Here is a 19,679-nt window from a genome sequence, read left to right as displayed (position 1 = left end):
GGCACCCCACAGTGCGATCGCAAGGTGCCAATGGGTTTCCATTGCAGCCGGAAGCCTGACAAAGGCCTCAATGTCTATGTAACTCAGCTGCTATCATATGCTTAGTAGAATGCACTACATAATAAATGTAGTGCACTTTCCTAGTGCTTGAAAGATTGCATCTTTAAGTAAAAAACATGGCGTCAAAAAAAGTTCGATAAAGCTTAATTGGAAACAAAATTTGAAAAAAATCTTTTTTTTTTAAATGGACAAAATGGCTCCCACAAATTTAGAGAAGTAATACATAATAGATTACTGTGTTTGTAATGACCCAGACAATTAAAATATTTTTTATCTCTCACGATGAACACTGTAAAGAGAAAAAAAAAATAAAAATTAAAAAGTATTGTCAAAACTGTCATTTTTCTGGCTCTCAAAAAACGCAATAAAAAGCAATCCAAAAGTCATGTGTACCTCTTCAAACTACTGCTCTGCCTGCAAAAGAACAAGACCTCAAGTAGCTGCTTTTGCCAGAAAAATAAAAATCTTAGGGCCCCTGTTCACGGCAGTGATTTCGCCGGTGGTAAATTGCCGGCAAATCATGCCCTCTGAAGCTTTCCATAGCATTGCTATAGAAAGCGCCGCCCCCTGTCCACGAGCAGAGAATCATTGTGATTCTCTGCCGCGGCCGGCAATTGGCAGCATGATGCGAATTGCCCCGATTCTCCACGGTCAGCCTATCTGTCTGCGGCTCCTGCTCCCGGGCGGCGGATACCGCAACGCCCGTGGATAAGTGGACCTTATGGGTCTTAGAATGTGTGATACAGACTGAATTGCTTTTCTTTCAAAACCTGTTTTTATTGTGCTAAAGTAGTGTAAAGATGACAAAAAAAATTTCTCTAAACTTGTTATCGCAGTAATCGCTCTGATCCAGATAAGTAATAAGTAATGATCATGAAAACAAACCCCCAAAACAATGGAAAATTTGGGGGGGAGTTTTCCACCCTCCAAAAAGAGGGGAAAAAAAAACAAGTCCTCATACAGCTATGTCAGATAATAACCGCTTTAACCTTAAGGCAAAAATAAACTCGTCACTAAGGGGTTAAGCTTTCTGTACAGCGCAGATGTAGCCGCTGCATACGTGTTACGGCTCGAGGGATTGGTTTCATTGATGATTATTTATGCAGTGAAAGCCTTTCTAATGTATTCTCTCATGTCGTAAACAGGCAACAGTGAACTTATTCCAGTTGCAGCACGCCCAAGTGGTATCGCTACCCGTCAACTGCCAGACCCTCTGCGAGAACGCCAAGCGTTACGAGCCCGGCCAGCAGTATTCGGAGTTTGTCAAGAACTTGCCCAAAGATGACATTGAAGTTGGGTCTTGTGAAGCTGCACATGCACAGATTGGACGGTAAGTACATGATGCGGCTGCAGTACGGTATGTATTGTTAGACTGGCGCTTTTCGCCATTGTTGCGGAGAGCGAATTGTCTTTTGGTTGGTGTGTTGTGTTTTTGCTTTTGGGGGGGGATAAAATTCTTATCCAATGCTTTCATGTTGTTGCTTTTAGGCTTATGTCAAAGGGAGAAGAGAACAATACCCATGCATCAGATGGAAACTTATCCCAAGGTTCAGCTGAATACCCCGGTCAGTCTGCTGAAGACATTGGCAGTCCGCTCTACAACCGTTCTCAGAAGATTGGGCAGAAGAGATCTAGCAGCAGCACTGATATTCAGGGTAGGGGTCTCGGCAATGCTTCAGTCTATCTGCCCGCCACTCAGATTTGCACAGGGTGACCATTTTAATATTTTTTATTTTTTTTTCTAGCGATAAGAGGTCCATTTCGGTCGTGGTCCACCGGTAACCAGAGCGGAGGCATGTGCAGTGATTCTGAGAGTGCGGGGGGCAGTAGTGAGTCTCGTTCTATGGACTCTCCATCAGCTAGTCCAGGTAAATTTCAGTATTAGTAGTATTTTTTACCTACCATATCTGTATAAAAATAGGCCCTTAATTTTAAGGTGTTGGTGTATTTCAGGAGACTTTAAAAGGCGTCTTCCTAGGACTCCATCCACAGGGACTATGTCATCCGCCGATGATCTGGATGAGAGAGAGCCTCCTTCTCCTTCAGATAATGGTAATTATGCCTGCTATTGGTTTGTGATGAGAACATTGTTCTTCCTCTGTACAAGTCACTGGTCAGACCACACATGGAATATATTGTGGACAGTTTTGGGCAGCGGTACTCAAGAAGAACGTATCAGAGCTTGAGTGGGTTCAAAGGCGGGCAACTAAAGTAATAAATGGAATGGGCGGACTACAATATCCAGAGAGGTTATCAAAATTGGGATTATTTAGAGAAAAGACTGCTGAGGGGCGACTAATAACTATGTATTAATATATCGGGGGTGGGGGGAAATCCAGAGATCTCTCCCATCATCTATTTATACCGAGGACTGTGACTGTAACAAGGGGCCCTCCTCTGCATCTAGAAGAAGGAAAGTTTCATCACCAACATAGAAGGGGTTCTTTACTGTAAGAGCAGTGAGACTGTGGAACTCTCTGCCTGAGGATGTGGTGATAGCAAATTTGATAAAGTATAAGAGGAGCTTGGATGTGTTTCTTCAGCGATACAATATTATATGTTATAGTCACTGATTACTTCAGATGGGTTGTTCCATGAATTATTCTGATTACCAGATTGGAGTCGGGAAGGATTTTTTTCCCCCTTAAATTGGGAAAATTGGCTTCTACCTCATTGGGGTTTCTTTTTTGCCTTTCTCTGGATCAACATTGGGGGCTAATAGACTGATCTGGATGGACTTATGTCTTTTTCGACCTTACATACTAAGTTACTATAAATGAGTATAATGTAAGTGCCGACTTGGGGAACCATGTGATCCTTTTTTTGTCATCAGTTTTCTGTTCCTATATAAAAAAAAAGGAAGACTGATGTATATTAGGCTAATGTGGTAAGGCGATTGCCCTTTATACAAGGTGCATTGTAATTGGGGTGGAGTAAATCTGTAGTTCTTGAGGATTATAAAAAGTATTCTTGACCTGCAAAGCCTTCTGGTACATTGCAATATCATTTATACATAGTTAGGAGATGTTTTCAGTAACCTTTTAAAGGGAATGTATCGTCAGAAAATGACCCATTGTTGAAATCGGCTTTTTATGTGATTTTTTTTTTCTTCTTTTAATTCTGTTTTCCATGTCTATATGTATATTAAAAAAAACTCTAATATCTTGCAGTTTTTTTCTCTGACCAGTAAGTTTAATAACAGTCTGACACTTCCTGTACTATACAGCAGCCTCATGGACCATAGAAACAATAGACTGGAGATGTCTCATTGGGCATGCTCTGTGAAATGTGCGGAGGTCATTGTGCAAGGAGGGGGGAGGAGGTGAGCTGTGACCTTCACCTATTGTGAGTGGTTATCTATTAATAGGTGTGATGGTAATGAGATGACTGCTGAAACGTTTTGTTACCATTAGGGGGCTTAGTGTCTAGAATGAAAATTGCATGATATTAAGGATTTTTTTATTTTTTAAATATAGATGGTGACATGAGAAATTAAAAACAATGGATTAACTTAAAAACTTGATTTAATCAATAGGTCATTTTCTGATTACACATTACCTTTATGTTGTTGGGAGTTAAAAGAAAAGTTTTTGCTGTGTACTTATTACAATGTTCTCTTCCATTGTAGGCTTGAATGACCTTGTCTCTGAGATTGCTAATTCCCCTGGACCGTTCCGGAATACCATCCTGTCCAAAGCATCCCAGACACACAAGCTGCGAAAACTAAGGGCTCCTTCCAAGTGCCGAGAGTGTGACAGTCTAGTGGTGTTTCATGGGGCGGAGTGTGAGGAGGTAAGCCAGGCCAGTAATTCAGGATTTAGCGCCAGACAAGAATACAAGGCTATGGGACATTGCTTCTCTTGTGCTTGCTTTGAGTTTACTGCATTTCCCGTCCCACCCAGGACCTATTTTCACCATAGCTCTAAGTCAATGATTACACAATTGTTATTATTAGCCTTTGCATAAAGGGACAACAGCCCATTTAAAGTGTTTCTTTATTGCAGTGTTCTCTTGCTTGCCATAAGAAGTGCCTGGAAACATTAGCCATTCAGTGTGGACACAAAAAGCTTCATGGAAGACTTCATCTCTTTGGAGTAGAATTTACTCAGGCCGCTAAGAACACTCCTGATGGCATTCCTTTCATTATCAAGAAGTGTACCTCTGAGATAGAGGGCAGAGCACTGTCCATAAAGGTAAGGGGTTTTCCTAAATTTAACTCAAATCGGGAATCCACACATACAAATAAGATATCCGTATGTTTCCCCTTCTTGGGAAGTATTGGTACTTTTTTGATTAAAACGGCTTATTTTTACATGCATTCATCTGATCTCCAGTGTATATTATATTGTATATAGAGAAGGGTAGGGTAATGAGTACTGGGGGTTTCTGTACAGTTCTGTGTAGAATATACTGTTGCAAAAAAGAATAAGTGAACCCAATACTATCTAACTTAATGAATAATGCACAAACAGTTGTACTGTTCATAGCTCTTATTCCGTTAACTTCCAGAGTGCAATGGGAACAAATAAGTGAACCCACAAATTTAATAACTTTTTGATCCCCTTTAGCAGCAATCGCCTCCACCAAACATTTCCAGTCACTGGAAATGCGATTTTCACAAAGTTGAGGCCAAAATTTTGGGCCATTCTTCCAACCGTAGAAGTTGGGTGCTACTCTACGTAGCGCATCATAACTGACTGACTGTAATGGCTTCTGTGATGGGTACTCGCAGATCATGTATGGTGGGTGGTGAGGGGGGCATGTAGATGCTAACACTCCCCCCAGAGAAAAAGGTCACAAGGCGTAAGGTCCGGGGAACATGGAGGCCAAGGAAGAAGTTCACTACAGTCACCACCTGCATGGGCAACCTATCTGTTTGGTAGTCTCCTTCTGAGCTCACTTCTAAATTCATTGGGATAATGGGAGTGTGCTCCGTCCTGTTGGAAAAAAAAATTTCTTCCCCAGAATCTGAAATTATGTTCCCATCAACCCAAAAACACCATTCCCACAGTGAAGCTCAGTGATGGCGGCATCATCATGTCTGGATGCTTTGCATCTGCAGGGACTGGATATTGGTCAGGATTGAAGAAAAGATGGCTGGCAGTAAATGCAGGGAGATTCTTGAGGAAACCCTGTTTGTCTGCCAGAGATGTGAGAGCAGGATGGAGGGTCGCCTTCCAGCAGGAGATGATACTAAACGTACTTCTAAAGTTACACTGGAGGGGTCTAAGGGGAAACCTTTGTAAGTCCAAACCTCACTCCAATTGGGAATCTGTAGCAGGACTTGAAGACCGCTGAACACCAACACAACCCATTAGTGTATTTTGAAGGAGTTTGGAGCACTTTTGCCTGGAAGAATGGGCAGAGATCCCAGTGTTTATGTGCTAAGCTAATAGAGACTAAGTACTTGCATCTGTAAGTTCAACACAAGGTAGATCCAGAAAGTATTGCATTTTCAGAGGGTGAATTAAAGTTCATTAAATTCTGTTGTTTTGTCTTAATTATTATTTTTGTCACAGTAAAAAATATTTAGCGCCTTCGAACTGATCGTCATGTTGTGTAAATTAGAGGGTACAAACGGCCACAAAAATCCATTTTCAGTTTCAGGTTGCAATGCAACAAAACAGGAAAAACACCAAGGGAGTGAATACTTTTGCAAGACGCTTTATACCTCCAGCATATCGCTGTGCCAGGAACAGAGCCTATGTAGCACCAAAGGCGTATTCATGGAGCACATGTGGACCTTAGTCGCAGGAACCGAGCATCTTCAGTGTACTAGATCTGAATGCCTAGTTCATCATTGGTCCCTGGGCAGGCCCTTAGCTATATAAATGACTGTAGAAAAACCTGATATTTTTTTATTAGAAAACCTATGGACTGGTTTACTTTAATAGTCATGTATGGGGGGGAAACGGGGGGGTTAAGATCTATCCGACCTTGCTGTAAGTGCCTAGGAGGGTGGCATCCACCAGGTCAGTGGTGTAAAGACAAGTGCTTGATTACCTTTTTTATTGCCTCCTTTGGATACTACTACGTTCTGCCTTATTGCTTTATACATACACACTTTGTTTGCTCGGTGCCTTCGTCTATTTTATCTTGTTGCAACAAAAATGTTTGCCAATGGGTTTTTTTTTTTCTTTTTGGAAATTCTTGACGGTAAAAAGAATAGAACTATTGGAAGTTGCCATCTCTTTATTTCTTTTTATTTGCAAGTATTTCAGTTTGTTTCATGGCGTGTAATATGACTTTCAGGGTATTTATCGTGTCAACGGAGCGAAGTCCAGAGTTGAAAAACTGTGCCAGGCGTTTGAAAATGGCAAAGACTTGGTGGAACTGTCAGATCTGTACGCACACGATATCAGTAATGTCCTCAAGCTCTACCTGCGACAGGTACGTTATGAAGTATGGAATGAAGAGACCTTTTAAGTAACATTTGATTTGAAGTCTTTCCGTAATATTTGGGTTTTGATTCTTATATTAGGAAATAGTGACTTATTTTCATTGCATTGTTTTTCAGCTGCCAGAACCTCTGATTATGTTTCGACTTTACAACGAGTTGATTGGCTTGGCCAAAGAAAGTCAACGTGCCATTGATGAAGTTGACTCGAAAGCAAATAGCCCTCCATTAAAAAGACAACCATCTGGAGTGGAGCTCAACAGAGTCGTCATTAAGATCAGAGATCTGCTGAAACAACTGCCGCCGCCTAACTACAACACGTTACAGTTTTTAGTAGGACATCTTCATAGGTAACTACTGAACCAAGCGATGCATCACAGTTTTAATTAAAAGGGATCGGTCATTATACTCGATTAGGAGGATACAAGTTCACTGTATATTTTATGAGGGCACCCACCTTACCCTGTTTGACAGTGTAGCAGTGATTTAAGGCATATGGATATCAGAAAGTGAGTTCCCCACCTGGAACCCCTCTCTGCAGGCCACAATGGAGAGCTTGTCTCTACGAGCAGCTCCCAGAATGACTGTCATGTATTAGATACATTTCCCCTACATATAGAAATGCCTGGGCAGCTGTGGCTTTTCCTTGCAAAATCAGCTGTTTGATGGAGGTGCCAGGAGTAGGACCACATTTTGCACTGAGTGGTCTCTGATGAGACAACACCTTTAATTTAAAATGATCCATCCCTCCCTACAGAGTCTTAAACAGCTGAATACCGCTTCATGTAAAACCTTGAAGCTGCATTCAGTTCATATATTGTCCTGCCCAAACTGTGTCCGGAAGTGCCATACTGTGTCAGTCTAATCAGTCCATATATTGTCCCTGCAAAACTGTGCTGAAGTGTGATGTATGGAAACCTAAGGACCTGCCTCTACCAGGAATCCCTTTCTTAGGGCTTTTTGATTTTTGATTATATCTATGATGCAAATCTATATATTTTTTTTCTATTCAGAGTCACAGAAGAAGTGGAAGAAAATAAAATGACTGCTAGTAATCTGGGAATCATATTTGGGCCCACCCTGCTTAGACCACGGCAAACCGACGCTACCATATCCCTTTCTTCCCTTGTGGATTATCCATATCAGGCCCGTATAGTGGAGCTCCTGATATCGTACTACGATAAGATTTTTGATGTTTCCCGTCAGATGATTAACCCTGTGGATAAGACAGAGGATAGAGAGCCACAGCACATAAGAAAGTCACAGTCACTGCCAACGGGGAATGATGTAAGATTCGCACACTTGTACATATTTATACCAAGCAGAGGAGCCAAACTGAAGCAAGATTAATTGTGGGCAATTTTTTTTGGCTTTCTAGAATAATATGCTGTCAAAACGTTCCAGCTCCCTGGATGAAGCCGCATTAGATTTTAAAGGTGTGGAGGAGAGGGAAGTCCGAAGTCAAAGTATGGATATTGTCGAGGAGAACGGTGAGCAGTTTGTGTTGGATTTTTTAAAGCAGACGGGATGCCTTTTTCTATACTTGAACTTTTACAAGTCTCGGGGGGATATATAAATATTTATGTTATATTTAATTTATTTTATATTATATTTATTTAATTTATTTTATATTATATTTTATTTATTTAATTTATTTTATATTATATTTATTTATTTTATATTTTTTTATATTATATATTTTTTTAGTATTCCTGTATCTTATGGCCTTGAAAAGTTTTTTGTTTTTTTTTGCATAACTCCATTATGTTGCCAGGTCTGGAAATAAGAAGTGTACCAAAAAATATGAATTATACATATTATGACATTATTGCATACCACATGATATCTCTTTTCCTTTGCGTTCACTTTCAGGGTAAGGTATGTTGGGATACTAGTTCTCATTGAAGAGATCCAGGTTCTTTGGAAACTTATTTTTTAGGCATTGCTGCGTGGGAAAAAACTATGCAAATTTAGCCTCTTTCTAGAAGGAAGTAAACTTTCTAATGCCAGCCAGGATTTCTGGTTTGGCTGGTATGAGAAAATTGACTAAAGGTACTTTGACATGATTATCATTCATAAAATCACTGCGTGAAGCATAAAGCTCAGTTCCCACGGCGTTGGCCAGGCTTGGTATTGCATGCTTAGTACCCATTAAATGAATGTAAAGTTTGCCTACACTACCAAGTCTGGCCACTGCAGAGAGAACGGAGCTGTCTGTTTCCTGCAGAAATCGGCTCAGTGCATGAGTGCACTGGCTCGGCGGACAGGTGATCAGCAGGAGTCCCAGACAGCAAACCACTGTCGATCTGCTACTAGTAGTTTACAAGTGAATAACTCCTTTAAAAAAGAAAGAAACACACAATATTTGCCTCACTTGATCCCTGGACCCCTCATGATCTGTACTTTCGACTGCAGCAGTAGATATGGTCTGACAACAGGATATGTGACCAATGTTGCTAATCACTGAAGTGAGCTGCATTGGCCGCATGTCCCTGGAAAACCCCTTTTATGGACTTTTCTAGTGGATGTAATTGTAGAATATTGGATGAATGTCAGTATTTTAACATATCTGGTATAGTGACAGTGGTGCGTTTCTTTGACACCGGGTGTCACTGCTTACTCAGTCGGTTTTGGCTTCACCAAGATACATGATTGCTTGAAATTGTTAAATAGTCCCTTCATTTTATTTGCACATAGACTTCCTTTGGCATGTGATTTACTATAGAGTACATCTGGCTTATTCTTGTGTTGTGCACTTCTAGTGGTGATATTGTGTATTATCTTACAGAAAACAATCTAGGTGAATCTGAAGAAAGAAGAGATTCCTCAGTCGGTCACGTCTTTGCATCGCATGGCTCAGACGAACAAGGTGAGTTACCGGCCGCATGCACTTACAGTAGTGGATAGTAGAAGTGCAGGTCAGTTGGCAAGTTGGAGTTTTGATCTAACCACTACCCGCCACTCTTGGCCATGAGTGACCTTGGGTGACCTTGTGATATAACTAGCCCACTGTAGCTCTGTCTGTGCAGCAGATAAGGCTTTTTGGTCATCATGTTTATGTCCTACGTTCACCGTGTGCTCAAGGAAAGTCCCCGAGGTAGTCGTCAAACATATCCATGTTGACATGCCTAAAGGGGGCCCTTTTTTGCATCCATCAGGCTAATATACATCCGTGTACGTCTTCTCTTCTATATAGAAAAACAGTTGTGCTATTCTGTTGAAAAAAAAGCCCCCCCACAAAAACAGCATGGTATGCGTTCATTTTTCTTAACACTTTGGAGTTGCAGACAGTTTTTTTGCTTTTTCATTTTTGTTTCCTCCTTCTTTGCCTTAAAAAAACAAACAAAAAAAAACAGCTTTATTTTTCCGCTGACATAGCCACATTTGTTTTTGTTGGATGAGTTGTATTTTTCCATGCCACTTTTTAATATACCATATAATGTAAAAGTTCTAAATGGGGTGAAATGCAAAAAGAAAAAATGAAGTTGTGCCTTTTTTGGAAGGGGCTTGATTTTACTGCATACACAGTACGGCAGAAATGACATTTAAGTTAATTCTGTGGGTCAGTACAATGAGCGTGATACCAAATTTTATATAGTTTTTTTTTTTGGACTACTTTTAAAAATTTCTTTAAAAAAAACTTTTCTATCTGTGGTTGTCTAAAGCTTGTTTCTTGAATAATGACTTTTGTGGTACATACAAATTCTAATTGCTTTTTATCACATTTTGGGGGGGGGGGGGGGGAGACTGGATAACCAAAAAAAAGGTTAAAAAAAAGAAAAAAAAAACAAAACCTTTTCTGACATTGTATATTTTTTTCGGACAGCCTTCATCATGCGGTATAAATCCTTTTCATCATTTTTTTGGTCCCTTTATGGAACTTAAACTAGCTATTGTTGATCACTTATACAATATACTGCAATACTCCAGTATTGCAGTATACCACATTTTTGCAGGCAATTCTGCCACAGACTCGTGGACACACAGCGGGAGAATGGGAATAAAGAAAAGTATAAAAAGTACTTCTAAATTAGCACCCCCTTTTCCTATGAGCACATTACTTCAATTTATAAGAGCTAATGGTCTCTCTCGAGTTCCTTGGGCCCTCAGGGCATACTGAAAATACTGCTATAAAGCTTTTAATAGATTGCTTCCTCCTACAAATAAGTAATTGTGTAAAACTGTTGGGGAAAGTGTAATTGATGATGTGCAGGCTGCATGGTATTTCATAACCTCCTGTGACTTGATTTAGCAATGTTATAACAAAGTCAATAAACATTCTTATTAATGTGGGGCGCTATTAAACTTCGTACCAGTGGCTACTGGAAATCACTTTATTTCCATGCTGGAATCTCCCTTCAAGTGACCTGATGGTAAACAATAGCAAACTTTCATGAAAACCACCTCACTCAATCTGAACAATTGTTCTTGTAGGGTACCTGGTGATGTATCCACAAACTGAATATCTAGGGCCGCTCTCCTTCTCTGAGTTTTTGCACTGCAGAAAGACTACTGGATTTCTAGCCTAGTTGACCACTATCAATGTTAATCACTGTCCATATGACCATATGTATCCAACATACTGGATGTTAAAGGGGTTGTCTCGCGAAATCAAGTGGGGTTATACACTTCTGTATGGCCATATTAATGCACTTTGTAATATACATCGTGCATTAAATATGAGCCATACAGAAGTTATTCACTTACCTGCTCCGTTGCTAGCGTCCCCGTCGCCATGGTTCCGTCTAATTTCGGTGTCTTCTTGCTTTTTTAGACGCGCTTGCGCTGTGCGGTCTTCTCCCTTCGGCTCCGCTCGGCAGCATCGGCGTTTTGGCTCCGCCCCCTTGTACGCGTCATCACGTAGCTCCGCCCAGTCACGTGCCGATTCCAGCCAATCAGGAGGCTGGAACCGACACACGTCATGGGGCGGAGCTACGCGAAGACGCGTACAAGGGGGCGGAGCCAAAACGCCGATGCTGCCGAGCGGAGCCGAAGGGAGAAGACCGCACAGCGCAAGCGCGTCTAAAAAAGCAAGAAGACACCGAAATTAGACGGAACCATGGCGACGGGGACGCTAGCAACGGAGCAGGTAAGTGAATAACTTCTGTATGGCTCATATTTAATGCACGATGTATATTACAAAGTGCATTAATATGGCCATACAGAAGTGTATAGACCCACTTGCTTTCGCGAGACAACCCCTTTAAAGGAGTCTCCTCTATTAGAGCAAAGAAATAGGATAAATGGAGGCCCACCCTGTGACCTTGTATTAAAGACACCTAATCTTTCACATGGGCACTGTGTAATTCTGCATGGCAGATTTGTGGTGCCACCTGGTTAAATAATTACCAGTTTTTTAATAGGCTAATCACTCCTTGATACTGTAACATTAGGGGTAGTCTTGATAGGGCAACTATATACAACAACCTATTTCTCTGGATTTTTTAAGTAGATTAACGTTGGTCATGTGCTGCCATGCTTGGTCAACATCTGTAGCACACTCCCAGACATTACAGGCAAGGGGAAAGAAACACCAAGTTAGCCAAAATATGCACTATCCTACCAAAGGTAATTAGATACTTAAGCAAGAATAAAAAATAGTATTTCCATATGTTAATACCTAGTGGGACCTCCTTTTGAATTTAATGATATTGGATACTCTGTGGCATACTTAATACTAACTTCTGATACACTTCAGCTGGTATTTCCCTCCATTCATCCCGCAAAGGTCTGGCAAGCTCTCTCAAAGAAGATGTAATGATGCAACAGGCGTCATCATTGGATAGTTGAATAATGAACATTCTATGGAGTGATGAATCGCGCTACTCCATCTTCTAATCAGATGGATGTACGTGGGTGTGTTGGGTGCCTGGGCAATGCTTTTTGTCTCTGTGTGTTGTGCCAACAGGCATTGTCTGTCCGTTGGTTGTAGTGGCAAAAAACATTAACATGAAGGTGTACCTTGATTCTAGACAATAATGTATTGATGACAATGTGGCAATACTCTGGGAATGTTCAGCAATACTTCCAACAAGACAATGTACCTTGTCACAGATCCCACACAGTTTTATGTTTGTGTGAGGATATAGATGTTCCACAATTGGACTGGCTGCACAGAGTCCCGACCTGAACCCCACTGAACATCTTTAAGATGTACTAGAACATCGGGAAATATGAACAGCGTCCATCATCTTTGAGAGACCTTTGCAGGATGAATGGAGGGAAATACCAGCTGAAGTGTATCAGATGTTTTATAGAAAGCATACCACAAAGGGCATCCGATGTCATTCGGGCCAAAAGAGGCCCCACTGAGTATTAACATATGTAAATGTTACTTTTGATTCTTGCTCAGGTGTCCAATTACTTTTGATAGCCTCCTGTAACGCTAAAACTTTGTGACAATATTGGTGGGCTACTGCAGTACTTGCAATGTTAATCCCACCCCACCCCTTATCCGAAAGCAGCAAACGTTCTTAAGCTGATATAATAAAACCATTTGCATAGGATTTTTTCCCACATTGTGGTGGGGGGAGGGGGGGGACTTGGGTTACGTGGTAAGTGCTAGACTCCTCATCTGCGGTTTGCAGCAAGGAGTTGACCTGCACTTCAGTTAAAACTGAAGTTTTTGGTGACTTATTTTCTCCTTAAAGCTTGCGGCACATATTCTATTATTTCCACTTCTAAGTATGTGGCTTAATTAACTTACAGGTTTGTCATGTTTTTAAATTAAGCATTTTTAACGTAAAGCCATAAAAGTGATCCATGTATAAAGTGCATGGGCTAAAAACATCATGTAATACTTAATGTCCTCTCCTAGATTGTTCCATGGATACCGTTTCGGAGAGCGACGTTGCTGTTGGAAGGAGCAGCTCAGAAGATCTTTCAAAGACAAACATCTCTGTACCTGTAAAATCTTATCGGCAAATACCCAAAGTTCAGCTGAGGGCTCCTCGGACAAAGCCAGTGGTTCGCCCTGTAAGTTTACCCGTGGATCGTCTTCTTCCTCCATCTGTACTGAACGAGAATTCTAGGAATGTGGGCGTCACCTCTTCCGATAAACTTGGCAAAAGTCCTATCATTGAAGAGGTCTCCGAGAACAAGCCTTTACCTACAATCAACTCTTGCCACAGACTTTCATGTTACGACTCCCAGAGTTATCGTAAGCCGTGGGATAGGCAGTATAAACAGTACGACATAACACCAAGGACTGCAATGATTATGACCAATGTGCCACAGGAGATACGAGCACACGACGGTGGACCTACCAATTTGCCTTCAGGCACTACTTGTGTAAGTGCTACACTGCCAAAAATACCATCTACAACTCAGCTCAAGCCCATTGCCACAGACACTAATACTGCAGAAACTAATCTGCTCTCCGCTTATAGGGCGCCAAGAACTTTGCAGCCACCACCAGGGACTTTTTACAAGCCACCACCTTATAAATCCAAGCCAAGTGAAGAGACATCTCAAAGTGACGCTTCATCAGCAAATCTCCTGAAAGCCCAATGTCAGATTAACAACAACAACGTGAATCTTATTGTAGACTCTGATATAGCTACCGACCTTCAGGGACAGGGCAAAAACTCCCAAAAAGTCGTTCCCGAGGATAGTAGTCCCCAAACAGATGTGAAGCCAACATTTCCACGACTTAGGCCAAAACGCGTACAAGAACTGGAACATAGAGAGGCACACTTTGTGTAATGTTAAGACTGCAGTCGACTCCTCCTTCTGGTACGGAGGGGAATGACGCGCCATTTTCAGAATTATTTTTATAAGAACTTTTTAACTGGAAAAAAAAAACACTGAAGTGCTTTTCTATATAAAACAGTCTATTTGTATGTATAACGAAAATATAGAAGTGGTTTCTAAGGTGCACTTAGTGAAATATATTAAAGTCAATGCTTATTTATACCAAGAAACAGTATTCGTATATGGATCAAACTGTTTTCATGTAAATTTGTTTAGTAGCTGAAAAAAATACTGCATTTCTCATGACAGCAGCAACTTTTGCTGAAGGAAAGCCTGTAATCTGTGCAATTTAAAATTTACGTGTGTGTGTGTGTATAGTCTACAAAGTCCAGAGGAGGCATCGGTTTATTGTATCTGTATATTGTTCCTCCTGTTCTCATGCATTCATGGTTATTGTGTTGTCACTTTACTGTTATCTTTACAGAGAAGATGCACTTAAAATGTATTTTTTTACACAAGTGGTATCCAATGGGGAAGAAAAACGTCTGCCAACATGGGGTTACGGAGATGTTGCCAACCAGACTCAGCAATTTGTGAAGAATTCTGGAAATAGTCCCTCGGTGATGGGCCAAATTCTGAAGATTTTGTACCCCCTGTAAACAGTTGTTGCATTTAACATCACTTCCTCTTCATGTTCCCTTTTATTTATTTCACTTCATCATTTACTTAGTTTGATCATCTCCACTATGAAGCATCTATTCCACAAGTTGCTATACGCGTTCATTAATAGTCCTAGGCACAGTTGTGAAAATATTTATAGAATTGGCACTGTTGGGCAATCTATCCTATTTTCCAATGCATTTTTGTTGATGATCAATCTGTATATGATGGAGTAGGTGGAGCTGTAGTTTTTCTTTGGTAAAAGAATTAGTACAACTTGTAATTCATTCATTTAAATCCCTGCTATTTCTATGTTCGAGTCCAGTAGGCGGTCTTATCGATGATTGACAGCCATCCATGTATAAAGGTGATCATATACCTTCAATAGCTGTCAACTGATAACAGCTATTTCTTCCAAATACCCCAAGCACATGAAGGCTCTGTTAGAATAGGATCTCTTCGTCAGTATTTAGCATTGGAGAGTGGAGAAAGTCTCAGTCCAACGCCTTTGGTGGCTTATCTCCAGGAAGAACTGAAGGAACCTGTGTTGAGGTTCAATGTGCCTGACCCGCCTTTCACTCCCGATAACTTCTTTGGGGGTCAAGTGGGGAGGTTCCCATACACTTACAACAGTCGGCCAGTCGTTCTGAAATCGGCAGGCTTAGACAACTATTCCCTAACATGAATAGGGGCTTTTAGTGTGCATACAGAAAAAATTGTCAATTACTGAGTAGTATCTTCCACTGGACAACCAAGCCCAAAGTAGAGGGTGTCCAGTGGAAGATACTAGAGTCAGCAAGGATTTAAACTATCATCTGCTCAGCTTCTTTCCTTCAGATCAGACCCAATGTTCATTGTGGTAAGTTGCTTTTAAAGTGATTTCTCCACAGCTTTCATGTCACTCAGACATAAGTAACAAAGCGATGAGGGTCCAGGATTTGGGACCTCCACCAGTCTTTAAAAAGAAGAGGACTTTTGGCCCCCAGTTTCACTGGAGATATGATCATTTCTCTCCTTTTGAAATCAATTGGAATTCCAAAATAATATGAATTGGCCTTACTACTACACATCACTTCCATTCATTTCCATGGAAAGGCTACCTATACCCTAGGAAAGGATTCATTCATTTTTTTTTTATTTTTTTTTTAAATAGCTGGGCATCTCCACTGCCAGACCCCCCCTGATTTGAGACTTCTGATAGGTCTGATTTGCATATAGACATGGAGAAAATAAAGAACCTGTAAGTGTTCTTGGTTTTATTGCAGGATCTCCTGACATTCAAGATATGTGCTAAGAATATGACAAATAATAGCACATAGTTTTTTCTTCATTGTAGCCCTTGTTGCTCACATGAAATACATAAAATCTAAAGCTCATCCAATCAATTCAATGGAAGCCTTCTCGTGAAGAACGGATCAGTCCAAAAAATGGCTGCCTTTACTACAAGTTGGTGGCATTTATCAGTTGCCTCCTACAGTCTGTAATGTTTTTTGTAGATCATCAGTTTTTCGTGTTCATTGTTTTTTGCACCCGTCTGTTGCCATTCCCATTGGAAATCCTATATATTTATATAGCGGGGGAATTCACTAGTTCTGAATGATCAGAATAAAATCTGTTCATGAAAGCGCATTAACCTTCTAGAACCAAATGACTACCAAATATGTCCAATGTTCGTGCATCCAGTGTTTTTATTTTGTATTAAATATATATTTTTTGTTATATACAATTAAACTGTTACATTCAAATATATTAACTTCTTAACATGTTCTCCAGAGTTCATGGTTTATATAATCTTGGTTTCTTTTTTAACTTATTAAAATGTAGATTATACACTCGTGGCCAATTTTAATGCTTGTGCTGTAAGATTTTCTCATATCAGCCATACTTTTAATCTAAAATGAAAAGCGTTTTGTGCACAAATGTATATTACAAAGGTTTTTTTCATATTAAATATAAAGTATTTTATTACATTAGTATTCAGAGATTTTTTTGAAAAAAAAAACCAAAAGCTGCTATATTTAAATGAATGAAGAAGATTGTGTTATTTTCATCATTTCTTGTCTTTGCAATTAGCTGGTTAATGGGTATCACTTCTGGGCATAATTCGGTACCCAAGGATGTCCTTGGGTCATCCATGTATTGTATGGCCATGCTGGGCCTTCCAAAGTTAGACCAGTTTCACACAAGCACCACAAATCACCAGCCTGACCTCTGGTTTGACTACCCAAACTAATGACATAACAGATCCCTACGAAGCTGTTAGTTTGAGTAATTAGATGCACATGTTCTAGAGCAGTGTTCCCCAACTCTAGTCCTCAGGGACCGCCAACAGGTCATGTTTTCAGGATTTCCTCAGTGTTGCACAGGTGATGTAATTACTGTCGGTGCCTCAGACATTGCCACAGGTGTTCTTACTATAGAATATCCTGAAAACATGACCTGTTGGTGGTCCCTGAGGACTGGAGTTGGGGACCCCTGTTCTAGAGCAGTGGTTTCCAAACTCCAGTCCTCAAGACACCTCCCCCCCCCCCCCCCCTCACCTTCCTCACCACCAATAGGTAAAGATTTGGCAATGTCTGAGGCACTGGCAATAGTTACATCACCTGTGCATTATGTGGAACTCCTGAAAACCACACATTTTTTGGAGGGTTGTGAAGACTGGAATTTGGGAAAAACCTGCTCTAGAGATACTCTCTTAGTGGCACTCCCCTCCTTTCTGATAGAGGAGCATCCTGAATAGGACCCTCCTTCCCTCTTGAAGAATTGTCAAAAGATCCACATACACATTGAGGAAAGCTGTCCAAACCATCAACTGTTGTACATGTATTGGGGCCTCCCAACAGAAAATGTTGGGGGGAGGGGAGGGAAAGGATCGGGTACAGTCAATTTAAACGCCTGATTCTTGTATTCGTCCTGGAGATAAGCCGTCACCAGAGGTTTGTGTTATTGGCTTACCCCATTCTATAAATTAAAAAAAGAAAAATTGAACTCTTGACCGAAGCTAGCGTTCATGTGTAGAGGCTAGTCAAAAGAGCTGTTGGCCAAAATGGGTGTTCGACTGGCAGCTATTGATGGTGTATGGGCACTTTTATTTCAATGAGGTTTACAAAAATGTATGCGAATGTTGCAGAAAAAGTCTCAGATACCAGGAACAGATATTTCAGTCGCAGACATTTTTGAAACAAGTCTGCTATGTGTAACGTTGTTTTATGGCTTTGCTCATACTGGTATTATGATTTTCATCCAAAAGCCGGGACAGATCAGTTTCTGAATGGATTCTAACAGATCCATTTGCTTGTAGTAAAAAAACAACCAAATGCTCAGCCCACGTATAAATTCAGATTTCACGGGTGGGCAAAGAAACTCTTTTGGGTACGTTACTATCACAGAGAGAGTCTAAAGGCCCATTTAGACGCAAAGATGATCGCTCAAAAATGGCTCAAACAGTTTGAATGACAGCCTTGAGCAATCATTTTGCATAAACTTCAGTTTTCCCCTGAAAGTAAGCCCTACCCGTTTTTTGGGGGAGGCTTGAAATATAAGCGCTCCCCTGAAAATAAGCGCTAGCCGAAGCACATGACAAAAAAACCCATCAATACTCATCTGGCCTGCGGCATCTGAGTCCCTCGAGATGGTCCCTGGCGCTGCAGCCAATCAGAGCAGGCACTCGATCACAGCCATTCAGTGAATGACATCACTAAATGGCTGTGATTGGCTCAACGAGTGCCGCCTCTGATTGGCTGGCACTCGATCCAATGACTGCACTCGCTTTGCTGGAGGCAGGGTATACAAAGCCCGTCTCCAGAAAGAACAGGATATCTCAGCGCAGAGGACACTGCAGACCGCAGCGCCACCGCTGGAGACCAGCAGCGCGAAGCACCAGGATGTCGCAGACTGGATGAGTATAAGCCCCCCTCGAAAATAAGACACTGTGCCTCCTTTGGGGCAAAAATTAATTTAATACTGTGTCTTATTTTTGGGGAACTATGGTACTAAGTAGTTACTTAGTTGCTTATTAGCTTGTAAATGAAGCCTTTCTCTGAATGCAGATAACAGCTGGAGGTTTGTTCCACACTCACCCATAATCAATCTAGTGGGGGGGTTGTGCACCTAATATAGGCACACATGTATAGCCCAACACATAGGCATCAATCAGCATCTGGCTCATTATTTAGCAGAGATCTTCCAAGTCAGTTATTCCTGCACCTTCTTTATCATTCAGTACTAACTGTGTATAAATTCAATGCAGCATTCAGTATCGCAATGTGAGCCATGTTCAAATAATGCTGTCTTCAGTGTGATGAAACAAACTAAAAGTAATCCAGCACTGATAATGAAATCCACTTAAGTAGGAACATGGCTGAGATCATGGTTCAAAAGGTCTTCAACCTACGCATTTCAAACAAGCATGAGTAAGAGCCGTGCAGTTGGAAACACATAGAAGACCTTTGGGTTCCATTAGCTTCTAATTTGGGTGTGGCAGAGTTTCATTGATCTAGTTTTGCTGAGAAAAAAGCCCACTACACTATTCTTGTATCAAAATTAATGGATCACTTGATGGCACTTGAATGAGTAGAGTGACTGTGCCTTGTATTCCATTCACTTGAATAGGTTGAGCTGAATGAACGTGATGTTCCTGGCCAGAAAGGAGGCTGTAGCGCTTACCTGAGCACTGGAGCCTCTCCAAACAGATTCGCAGGGATTCGGGTAGTCGGATGCCCACTGATCTGATACCGATTACCAATCCCAAGATCAATATTTCAGTCCCGAATGACCTCATTTAAATAAGAGGCTTGCAGCCGGTATACACGCAGCGTCCATCTATCACAGGGTTTAAACTTAAAAAAAAAATGTATTTATTTATAACAAG

At 40.9% G+C, this 19,679-nt stretch overlaps 1 protein-coding gene across 3 annotated transcripts in view; it reads left to right on the top strand.

Annotated features, from left to right (window-relative positions):
• Window positions 1–16,777, top strand: part of ARHGAP29 (Rho GTPase activating protein 29) — a 116,764-nt gene extending 99,987 nt beyond the window's left edge. For all 3 annotated transcript variants that reach the window (XM_066597368.1, XM_066597369.1, XM_066597370.1), the window contains 12 exons: window positions 1,206–1,390; window positions 1,549–1,715; window positions 1,806–1,928; window positions 2,014–2,112; window positions 3,689–3,852; window positions 4,065–4,253; window positions 6,313–6,450; window positions 6,578–6,807; window positions 7,471–7,744; window positions 7,836–7,947; window positions 9,246–9,326; window positions 13,275–16,777. In XM_066597368.1, the coding sequence (XP_066453465.1) occupies window positions 1,206–1,390; window positions 1,549–1,715; window positions 1,806–1,928; window positions 2,014–2,112; window positions 3,689–3,852; window positions 4,065–4,253; window positions 6,313–6,450; window positions 6,578–6,807; window positions 7,471–7,744; window positions 7,836–7,947; window positions 9,246–9,326; window positions 13,275–14,161 (2,649 nt within the window). In that variant the 3' untranslated portion in view covers window positions 14,162–16,777. The remainder of the gene's footprint in view (window positions 1–1,205; window positions 1,391–1,548; window positions 1,716–1,805; window positions 1,929–2,013; window positions 2,113–3,688; window positions 3,853–4,064; window positions 4,254–6,312; window positions 6,451–6,577; window positions 6,808–7,470; window positions 7,745–7,835; window positions 7,948–9,245; window positions 9,327–13,274) is intronic.
• Window positions 16,778–19,679: the final 2,902 nt, after the last annotated feature.

Source organism: Eleutherodactylus coqui, chromosome 3 (assembly GCF_035609145.1).
Source record: "Eleutherodactylus coqui strain aEleCoq1 chromosome 3, aEleCoq1.hap1, whole genome shotgun sequence".
Classification (NCBI taxonomy): domain Eukaryota; kingdom Metazoa; phylum Chordata; class Amphibia; order Anura; family Eleutherodactylidae; genus Eleutherodactylus; species Eleutherodactylus coqui.
Note: the sequence above shows the minus strand (reverse complement) of the source record. Positions and strands in the feature narration are given on the sequence as shown.